Source organism: Mytilus galloprovincialis, chromosome 13 (genome assembly GCF_965363235.1).
Source record: "Mytilus galloprovincialis chromosome 13, xbMytGall1.hap1.1, whole genome shotgun sequence".
Taxonomy (NCBI): domain Eukaryota; kingdom Metazoa; phylum Mollusca; class Bivalvia; order Mytilida; family Mytilidae; genus Mytilus; species Mytilus galloprovincialis.
In genome coordinates, this window is record NC_134850.1 from 71,733,379 (window position 1) to 71,745,413 (window position 12,035).

A 12,035-nucleotide genomic window follows, 5' to 3' on the forward strand; every position below is an offset into this window, starting at 1 on the left:
TATAACCATCACTATGTTAAGAGTATTAATACTATGAAGATAACCATGACTATGTTAAGAGTATTAATAGGTTCTACATAGATTATAAATTTATTTCGTAATTTGAATATCAGTGTTTATAATTCTTACAAGTATCCTAAATACATTTGTACTTGAATCATATTTGATGATCCAATACCACTTTTTTTTTCTCCAGGTGACACAATTTATTATTTTTTTCTCCAGTTGACACAATTTTTTTTTTTCTCAGTTCCTACATTTTACTTCCCTTAATTTTCTTATTATTTCCTTCACTTTCTTGAGGGGGATAGGACTGTGTTTATCGGCACTCTGTGATCGGGTGTTTTTAAGCTCGGGATTTCAGGATTGACCCTTTCAGATCAGGGAATTCTCTCCTTTGGATTTTTGGACCTCAGGATTTCATGTTTTTAAGCCCGGGGTTTCGGGATCAGGACCCCTCCTATCCCCCCCTTTCTTGTTTACATTCCCTCATTTGATTCTACTCTCTACAGTTTCTATTATAAATTTTCCAAAAGAAATAATTTCCAAATAGATAGAGCATGTCTTACCTACCGTGGCTGTTTTTTTTTAAATTTAAATCTTATTGATATGAGTAACTTTTTTTTTTCTTTTTTTTTTAAATATTAGCCTAAAAGGCAGTTTGACCCCTATGATGATCTTTTTTTTTTTTAGCCAAAGTGGCAATGTCAGTTGATTAAATCTGGACAAACTTTATTTTATAGTAACATCCATTTCTTATAGACAAAGCTGACAAATTTTAGTTTTAAAGTCCATGGTTTAAAAGAGGAGAATACTTTAAAGATAAAATTATACCCTTTAAAGGTCAACTGATGGTATCTGAAGTGATGACACTCACTGTGGCTCAGTGTGAGGTTTTGGACTTAAATGTGAGATAAAAAAGGGTTGAATCTGAAAGCCATTCTCTCAACCATAGATCTATGTCTCAAATTATATATTATTAAAATAGAAAATCAATTTCTACAGAATTATTTTACGTAATAAAATTTAATTTGCAAAAGCCTCTTAATATGTCATCATAGGGGACTTTTGTCATGGTCTTCTCAAGTATGTCTCACCAATGTTTAATATTCCTAGAATATACAGAGTGCATTGGTTTCTAACCCAAATTTTGTCATCGATGACTATTATTTAGTAAACGTTAAGCTGCTAGAAACAAATACATCGTTTAATAAACTTTATCTACCCCGCGTAGTCAGACAGAAATAGATTACACTCACGAACTGTAAACAAACAGGTAAAAGTGGAGGAAATAAATAACCAGGACTTTGCGAAAACAACACGTGCTCGTAATTATTTAAAGGACAGATGCAGAAACAAATTTATCGTTTACACGTCTCAACGATAAACGATCAACGACTTCGCGACTAGTTTGCGCGTACATCGTTTATGTGAAGGATGTCAACGTTGACCAAAAAATGTATGAAACAAATGGATTAAACGACTACGCGCATAATCGTTTACATCGTTTTGGTTAGAAACAAATGGATTAAACGACTACGCGCATAATCGTTTACATCGTTTAGGTTAGAAACAAATGCGCTCACTGTCATGGTCTTCTCAACCATGTCTAACCAATGTTTAATATTCCTAGGATATAACACGACTTTTGTGACAAATCTTAAATTAAACTACTATATTTACATGAAATAATTAGATTTGTCATTGAATGAGAGAGGAAACAAAAGCCATCTTTAAATGAATTATATGGAAGAATTTATAAATTTACTTAAATGTTGCAGGTCTCAAGTTACTAAAGGACAAGAATTTAACACAATTTGTAATAGAAAACAACAATGTTCATGGCCACAGCTCTCATGTTACTAAAGGACAATTAGAAAACTAAAATCTATCAGAATTTATACAGGAAAAATGTTATTTCAAATGTCAGAATCTCCATATACTGTAATTTCAGAAACTATTGAGTGTCTATTACTGCGATTTTGTTTTTTTAGACTAAAATGTGATTTTAACTTTTGCGATATTGAGAAAAATCCTATTTGTCCCATATCAAAAGGCGAGTTTAAATTATTGCGATTATAACCCTGATGCAATTTTCACAATAATCAAAACATTGCAATAATTTCTGAATTTACAGTATATTGATGAGAATTTGACATAAAATCATAATCAGAAAACAGCTTATAATTGTTAAAAGTGGATTTAAGGGTGTTGGGGTTTGGCAAACCTTTTACAAATGTCCTACTCCGAATTTTCCTAGTTAGGACCACTCCCCCTTTTTTCAAAATCCTGGAATCATATCTGGATTAGGTCACCTACTTTTAAAAGGAGATATCTAAAAGGGGAAACAGATGCTGGTATATTTGTTTTATTTGGCCTTTAAGCTCTCATTTCAGTCCTGGCAACCTGAGACAGATTTGCAGATTATTTGTTTTGGTGGGAGAGGGGTGCAGCTGAGGCCACCTTTATAGACCTAATTCTGCCATGAACAAACACACAACAATAATATATCATGCAAATAACTGTCACTAAATACAGATATTTTTTTTTCTATAACAAGTGCTTCATACAAGGCTTAAAAGTTTATAAGCTATAGTCAAATCATAGTAATATTGTATAAATCTTGTGATGACATACAGGAGCCCAAAGATTGTCAATCTTAGCAGGTTTATTTGGTGTCAAGACGTTTTGACTTTAACAGTTATTTTTCCATAGTCTGAACCCTGAGACTACACATTCCCACTGGCTATGGGTGTAATCATGCATGATAAAAAGGACCAAATTTTTTTTAATCAAATTTTGCTAAATGAGTTATGGTTTTAAATGTACATTTGTACTATACAAAGTTATCTAGTCCTGGATAAGGACAGTAAGGTATATTAGTATTGGAAGTACTTTAATTTAATCTTTTGATCACTACCATCCCAACCTGCCTGCTGCAAGTCTCATTGGATCAAATGTCTACCGTAAATTCAGAAATTATTGCGAGGTTTTGATCAATGCAAATAATGCGACTGGCTGAGTTTAGCAATATTTAGAACTCACATTCTGAAATCTGATACATATATGCAGAATAATTGCAGATCGATGTCTCTGAAATCGCAATAATTAATGTTGCGTTTTTGTCCATTCCTCCAAAATTGCAATAATAAATGCTGATTTTACAGTATGTGATTTTTTAGTTTATAGATACTTCCTATTGACAATACATATAACTGATACATTTCACAAGTTGGCAAAAAATAATGTAGAAATCCATTTATTATTGATGGATTTTCTTCTTCTGTGTCAAATTACTGACTAAGTCATCTTTCATATTCATTCTCCAATATTAAGTTGTCACTATATATTATACGTTTTAAACTCTCATACCTGCTATAATATCCCAAAATGCCCATCATATTTTGTATGCAAGATGGTTCTTATAGTACTACAAATTGCCTTCAAGGGGGTCTCCAAATGAATTTTAATGGGTTTTTTTGTTGTTGTTTTTTCCCCATCTTTTTACAATCCTATAGCAATGATAAAATTGATCATTTTGTTTTAAATTGTGGACAAAATTTTCATATGGGAGCTCTCATGTCAGGGGGAAATCCACCGCAATAATGACAGTTGGTATGATCTCTCTTTGAAGCTATTAAATGCTACCACTATGAAACTCAACATTTTACACTGAATTAGTTAGCGCATTCACTGAGTTCAAAATATGGATTTGAGTTGCATTTTTAACCATGACAATCCGACCTTCATTTCTGAATAAGTGAGATGGAGAGAGTTTAATTTGTTGTCTGATGAAAACTATTATGTTCTCTGTCAATTTGCTAAGGGGGACAAAACAACAAAATGATAACAAAACAAGAATGTGTCTAAATATATGTACATATGTCCCACTCACTAGTATAATTTTTCTATGTTCAGTGGACCATGAAAGTGGGATCAAAACTCTAATTTGGCATGAGAATTAGACAGATCATATCATAGGGAAAATGTGTACTAAGTTTCATGTTGAATAACATTCAACTTCATCAAAAACTACCTTGACTAAAAACTTTAACCTGAAGCAGGACAGACGGAAGGACAAACACAGACAACTATTTCATTACTTTATCTCCAGTGTCAGCTGATTTGTTTAACATTAGTTGCTTCAATGCCATAAAAACTAATATGATATTCTCTTTTTCAATACAGAATTATTTTATTTGGCTATTACTGTAACAATTTAGTAGATTAATAAAACTAATGCCACAGAATTTATACCATTTGAAATTTATTTTCTATGTAGAAGTTTTCTTAATGTTCCAATAAAGCGAAGAACATAATAAGGAAATATCTTTCCAAAGCCTCGTCATGTTTTGACTGTATTTCTATATTTCTAATGTCTAGCAATAAAAACTTATAGGATTTTCCCAAGAGTTCTAGCAATTGTAAGGAAATGAAGAAAAATGACATTGACAGTAAAAAATGATTAATTATACCATTATTAAGAATTTAGGATTTCTCTAGCTATAATATGATTTTCTATATAGAAAACTGATTAAGATAAGTCTTCAGAACAATCATTCTGTCAGATCATGTGAGATATTGGTGTGCTCCTAGTTAGATATGTTACATGAAGAACCAGTGGAACCTGTTACAGACTGAAATTATATACCAACCTAACCAGTATTATTTGACTAATCTTCTTGAATTTCTAACTTCTGTACAAATGGATGCAGACAATTGATTATTCAAATAATTGATTGGTGTTGAATTGTTAAATGCCACTTTCAGCACTATGCTTTTTCATGGCTGTCAGCTTCTAAGTGAACCAACAGGGGTGGATCCAGCCATTTAAAAAAAGGGGGGGTCCCAACCCAGGACAAAGGGGGGGTTCCAACTATATATCCCCATTTAAATGCATTGATCTTAAAAAAAAAAGGGGGTTCCAACCCCCAGAACCCTCCCCCTGGATCGTCCACTGAACACAGAGTGTTGAATACTAACAATAATCAATTTAAAGTTTGAAATTCAAAATAATATTTTCACAAATAATTGAATTCATCTATTGGATTTAAAGCTTTCTTCCATTATTGTGACTAGATATTTTTTTGAATCTTTCTCAGGATGAGAGTTTTCTCATCATTAAGAGCATGCAAGACTTTTTAGATAAAAATTTGCTACTTTTTTCACTTTTAAGATTAATATTAGATTTTCTTCAATTTATTCTTCTCAGTGTTGTCCACAACATCAATTACTCTGTTTTCTTATTTCTTTTTCAAACTCAAGATTCACGCTATATGTCACTTTCTGAAATACTCAATCACTATACACAAATAAATAAACAACTTATCATTTAACCAGATAATTATATTAAAACGTGATTCATAAAACCAGATATTTTTCTTCCAGTTCATTTATCACAACCTATATCAAACACCTACAATATAAATACTATTAGTCAGCAGTGTTCCCTAGATTTATTTTTTTCTTTCTATCTCCCATCAGAACCATCTTTCATCAAGGTAATCAAGGTAATAGAAGAAGTCAGTGCATCTGTTATGGAAGATTGTATGACACAAACTGATCAAAAGATTGCAGCATCATGCCCATCATTACAAAAGATTGCAGCATCATGCCCATCACTACAAAAGATTGCAGCATCATGCCCATCACTACAAATGATTGCAGCATCATGCCCATCACTACAAAAGATTGCAGCATCATGCCCATCATTACAAAAGATTGCAGCATCATGCCCATCACTACAAAAGATTGCAGCATCATGCCCATCACTACAAAAGATTGCAGCATCATGCCCATCACTACAAAAGATTGCAGCATCATGCCCATCACTACAAAAGATTGCAGCATCATGCCCATCACTACAAAAGATTGCAGCATCTGATGCCCATCATTACAAAAGATTGCAGCATCATGCCCATCATTACAAAAGATTGCAGCATCTGATGCCCATCATTACAAAAGATTGCAGCATCATGCCCATCATTACAAAAGATTGCAGCATCATGCCCATCATTACAAAAGCATACTGTGAACCTACTTTATTTTGCATTATACATGTTATATAACAGTGGCGGATCCAGAACTTTGCCTAAGGGGGGGGCCCGCTCCAGTCATGCTTCAGTGATTCCCTATATAATCAACCAAATTTTCCCCATGAAATGGGGGCCCGGGCCCCCCAGGGCCCCCCTGGATCTATGTATAAGCTGTTTTCACAGGCCTTAGAAGCAACTACAATTTCATAACACTGCAGTATGCACCAAAAACATTTCCGACTACTAGTCCAAAGACCAAAATTCAGACATTTTTGTTAGGTGTTTACAAGTCCTAATAAAATTTTACTGGTGGGACTAGTGGCTTATGATGCAGATTGTAACAGACTCATTTTAAAGACAGTATGAATATTATTATTGCAAATCATTATACAGATTATGCCCATTCATACTCTATAAAGTAAATTGATTGATTAATTGATAGGTGTTTAACACCACTTCATTCACTGCTAGCTATTTCATGGCAGCAAGTTTTAACAAGTGGAGGTATAGCCAGAAACTATCCCTGGAGAAAAACCAGCACCCTTAGGTGGTAGGAAAACTGACATTATTCAAGTCAATTAAGATTGGAGTCAAATGCACCTGCCATGTGCAGATCTAAATAAACTCATAATCTCAGAGTTGACAGGCTTAGAAAGATACAGTAGTTGGACTACTTAAACAATTTGGCCCAGAGGCCCCTAATCTGGGCCCCTATATTGAATATACAATTTAAGTTATTTATCATCTTGTTTAAATCCGTCAAAGATACTAATATTTAATGAACAGTAAAATTGAGAATGGAAATTGGGAATGTGTCAAAGAGACAACAACCCAACCATAGAAAAAACAACATCGGAAGGTCACCAACAGAAATTCCCGCACCCGGAGGCGTCCTTCAGTGTTTTCTGATATTTAGTGAAGTCAAGACATTTGTTTTGCTTTGAACGTCCATTAAGTCTCAAAAACCTTTACCACTATTTACAAATTATATTATCATCAACCCATATGCTTTTTCACTATTCATTACTCCTTCTTTTTCATTTTGTTTACATTTGTACTAAAGTACTGAATCAAACAGATATGTAATATTTAGCAATAATTCTCCATTATAACGACTTGTAACACTCTAACACCAAAACACTTTATCTTAAGTTCATAAAATATTGCTGAGAACAACTCATTAATATTCAATATTAGATACCAGGTTAAACATGTGAAACTAATTACAGGTAGATGAAGGTCACATCTGGGAACAATCTCACCAGTCTTCATGTTCAATAATACTATCATAACATAATAGTAGCCTTAGAGGATGGCAATCAGCATCCAGATTGTTACTGTTAAGGACAAGTTTGACATGCAGAATGAGATTAATACATGGTGTGATTGCTGACAACTTTTTATCTAAGAAAACATCACAAATGTTTATCATATCAGACAAAATACAATTACCCAAGTACCATATGATATTACTAGAAATGTTCATACTGTTTAGAAAATAAACTCTCTCTATTCACACACAGTGTCAGGCCTGAGACACATTACCAGTTCTCAATATCTTTATATCAGTTTCAGTTTTTACTTTAATAATAAAAGAACAGAGTCTCAATGTCTATCCAGGGTCAATAACTAAAACAATTCATAAATAACAAGAATGTGTCCATAGTACACGGATGCCCAACTGGCATTATCATTTTCTGTGTTCAGTGGACAGTGAAATTGGGGTCAAAAGTCTAATTTGGCAATTAAATTAGGAAGATCATATCATAGGGAACATGTGTACTAAGTTTGAAGTTGATTGGACTTCAACTTCATCAAAAACTACCTTGACCAAAAACTTTAACCTGAAACTTGCACTATTATTTTCTATGTTCAGTGGACCATGAAATTGGGGTCAAAAGTCTAATTTGGCAATTAAATTAGAAAGATTATATCATAGGGAACATGTGTACTAAGTTTGAAGTTGATTGGACTTCAACTTCATCAAAAACTACCTTGACCAAAAACTTAATTTAACCCGAACGAACGGACGGAAGGACAGACGGACGGACGGAAGGATGGATGGACGGACGGACCGACGCACAGACCAGAAAACATAATGCCCCTCTACTGTCGTAGGTGGGGCATAAAAAGCCTGCGCAGAGGGACATTGTTTTTCCATTATGAATACTAAATATTTCAAACAGACCTTTAGGGCATTACTTAAAGTATACTATATGTTTTATAGATAAATTGTACCTGTGAGAGCCATTTTTCTTAAAATTAATGTTTCTATGGGTAATAATTCTTTTTAAAAAAGTCAATTAAGACATAGAACTTTTCTAAGATACTGCTGACATTATCCTATTAAATATCAGTTTTATAAAAAATATGTCAAGAATTATAACAGTGAGAGTGCTAATGAGGTCATTTTTCAGCCATCATTATATAATTTGTCCTTGATATAGCTGACATTAACGTTTAGTGTTTCCATGTCCCTCTCAACATGTGAAGAAAACCATTTACAAAAGGGTCAACTATATAAAACTCACAATCCTGTGTCGTAAACACCATATAAACTCAAATATTATTTCAACAGTGCAAAATACAGATTCTAAATTGGCTGTTTCAGAATCTAAAGCAGCATGGGAAATTTCTCTGTTCGTACCCCAAATGAAAATAACGTTACAGCATTGGTTAAATATGCATTGTTTATGACATTTTTTACAATTCCGGACGTTTTGGTGAACACTTTTAAAAATATTACCCATGATGCATTAGATTCTGAAACGGCGAATTGAAGATGTTTAATTCCAAACAAATGCATTCTAGGAAATCCCTCTTGATCTGCAAACTATTCATTGATCAAATATCCTGTACAAACATAAGGAGGAAGGAGTTATCTCCCATGTACTAACATAAGGAGGAAGGAGTTATCTCCCATGTACTAACATAAGGAGGAAGGAGTTATCTCCCATATCATGCATACAACAAAGTTAAGTATATAATCTAATACATTGTGGGCAAGATTTTGACATTTGCTTATGATTCCTTTCACATTAAAAAAATCCTATTACATGCAAAAGATTGGCTCTTTAATTTTTCATTTAAGTTGTTTAAAAAGCTATCAAGACTTTATTTTTTTATTTTCTTATGCCTTCACAATATATATTATTTATTTTACACTATTAGTACATGCACACTGTTTACGATTGGCAATGTTTCCTTTTAAATGTTTAAAAACCTTACAGCTACTACATTGGTTCTGTAATTGTGTATAAAAAATGTGTAATAAGCTTTTAAAGCACTTTTTCTAAAATTTTTTATGCTTCCATAACTGAATTGAATATGAAGAAATATTTTTTTTAAACTAAGTCCATATATATATGCTTTTAATATCCTATACATTTAGATATGAGAGTTTTTTCCTAAAAAATTTATTACAATGTATTAACAACATTTATCATTGACTGAAAGCTTTAAAAGATCTGTGATGACCTTTTCTGAAGGTAATTTGTAAAATTTGACATATAAATATTCATCTTTAAAATAGCTTTAATCAAAAGATTTATCCCTATAAAAAAAACTATAAGAGAACTCTTGTTTCCACATAATGTTTCTTGTTGGTTATATCATTTCCAGCATATTTTAAAAGATATTGAATCTGTATGTATCTATATTTAAGGCAAAAATGTATGTCATTGTGACCATGTATATGATACTAGACAATTAGACATTTCCTGTAACTAGACATAGTTAATAGTAGAAATTGAGGTCAAAACTCTATTTGGCATTTAAGATCATTTCCCAGGGAGCATGAATACTAAGTTGAATGGACTTTAACTTCATCAAAAAATACCTCGACCCTAATCTTTGACCTGAAGTGGACGGACAGATGGCTGAATGGACGAACAACAATAGAACGCACAGACCCACGCTATAATGCCCGTAGGTGAGGCATTAAAGTGTTGAAAACACATACTGAGATTTCAATAAGGATTTTATATCATAACATAAGTAATGCATTCCTTGCTAAAAAATTAAATAATTCTCTACTTTTAATTTTATCTTGAAAGTATATTGGAATAAATCTAAACGTCATATCACCTATTTCATTGAGTGATGCCATGATAATGTTTAGAAGTCATATCACCTGATTTCATTGAGTGATGCCATGATAATGTTTAGAAGTCATATCACCTGATTTCATTGAGTGATGCCATGATAATGTTTAGAAGTGAACAAACAGAGAATACTCCAGCTCCTCAATACTGTAAACACATTAAAGTAGGGAAATCTGATTATCTCCCCTTAAATAATTTGGACAAGAATTATATATGTCAGAGTTGCCCCTAAGAAAGTCTGTAACCACATATTGCTGTATCTTTGTAAATTCAATTATCTCCCTTTATTCCACCCATGATGCATTAGATTTTATTCCATTAGGTACATCAACAGGTCAAGGTGTAACACCACTGATTCAGTCCCGGCCAGAAAGCACATACCAGAAAGTAGTACATATTTAACACAATATAGTTCCTTCGCATTAGTGTAAATTCAAAATATGTAGAATATATACAGGTATTTTTGGTATCAAATGAAAGCTGAACAACTGGTAATCATTATAGAACACTTCCTCAACAACTGGTTAAAGTTCCATCAATATCTGATTGGTTGTTTAGGAGGAGTTGCACTTACCATGAACATTGACAGAGGGACAAACAGGGCATACAGTGCTTTACATTTGTTGAAAGTTAAATATTCATCCAGCAGATTATGAGGAGTTGCTCTTCAAAGAGGCTGGTACCACATCTTTGCAATATCTCAGTAAATTCCATTTTCTCACTTTATTTCACCCATAATGCATCATACTACATTCCTTTAGGTCAACAGGTCTACATCTGTGTTAAGTTTCATCAATCTCTGACTTGCTGTTTAGGAGGAGTTGGACAGACATATGGAATGGGGATTGAAGAATGATGATTCTTTTATACACCTAAAACTTTAGTTGAGTAAAAATGGACACCATTATCTATTGTATAAATATAGATTAAGTACTTACATAGAACATTTGAAGCACATGGGATGGTACACATCTCTTATATCACCGGCACGCTTCATAGAGATCCTCTTCTCGTCTTTGATTGGAAACCCACATCCTGAACATTTCTCCTCCGTCTGAGAACGATTAAAGATACTACGTCTTAATAAAGACGGGGAGAAACTCTTCCTTGGGAGTCCGGGAGATCGTGATTTCTGAGGTGTTGTTGGTGAACTATGGGACTTTTCACTTGGTATTTTAGGATCATCATAAAGAGACAATGGTCTATGGCTGAATGTTCGTTTCACCGATCTAAGCGACACATTAGAAGTTTCTGAGTCTGGGTCATATACATCCCCTGAAAAAGAAAGAATTTGTACATCTTATGATCTCAGAGACACAATATAGATATCAGAGATCCCCTGAAAAAGAGTCAGTTTATACATCTTATGATCTCAAAGACACAATATAGATATCAGAGTCTGGGTCATATACATCACCTGAAAAAGAAATTTTTTTTACATCTTATGGTCTCAGAGACACATTAGAGATATCAGAGTCTGGGTCATATACATCACCTGAAAAAGAACAAATTTATACATCTCTCAATCACTTAGCTGTGGAACCGTACTCTCATTCTTCTGATACACAGGCTCATTCTTCTGATACACAGGTAAAATAGCTAACCTGAGGGTACCCAAATTGCACCTATTTTGACATTTTTTTCACCCACGTTTATTTATGATCAAGACAAAAGTTCCCAATTTGTGTTTATTTTGTAGATGTATTATTATTCACTATATGGGCCCCCTAATTTAATTTTGAATCTATATTGAATCATAAAAAAAAATGGTTTGAAAAGACCTCCAAACGATCCTTAATTCTGTAATGAGGAGTTCCCAAATTGAATCCATGCTTAAATTTACATCCTTAAAAATCAATAACAAATTACTGGTATTTGTTTCTTTTCTTTTAATATT

General features: G+C 33.1%; 1 protein-coding gene across 6 annotated transcripts in view; it reads right to left on the reverse strand.

Annotated features, from left to right (window-relative positions):
- Window positions 1–12,035, reverse strand: part of LOC143056552 (rap1 GTPase-activating protein 1-like) — a 174,056-nt gene that overhangs the window by 136,205 nt on the left and 25,816 nt on the right. For all 6 annotated transcript variants that reach the window (XM_076229647.1, XM_076229645.1, XM_076229650.1 and 3 more), the window contains one exon: window positions 11,077–11,413. In XM_076229647.1, coding sequence (XP_076085762.1) covers window positions 11,077–11,413 — 337 coding nt within the window. The remainder of the gene's footprint in view (window positions 1–11,076; window positions 11,414–12,035) is intronic.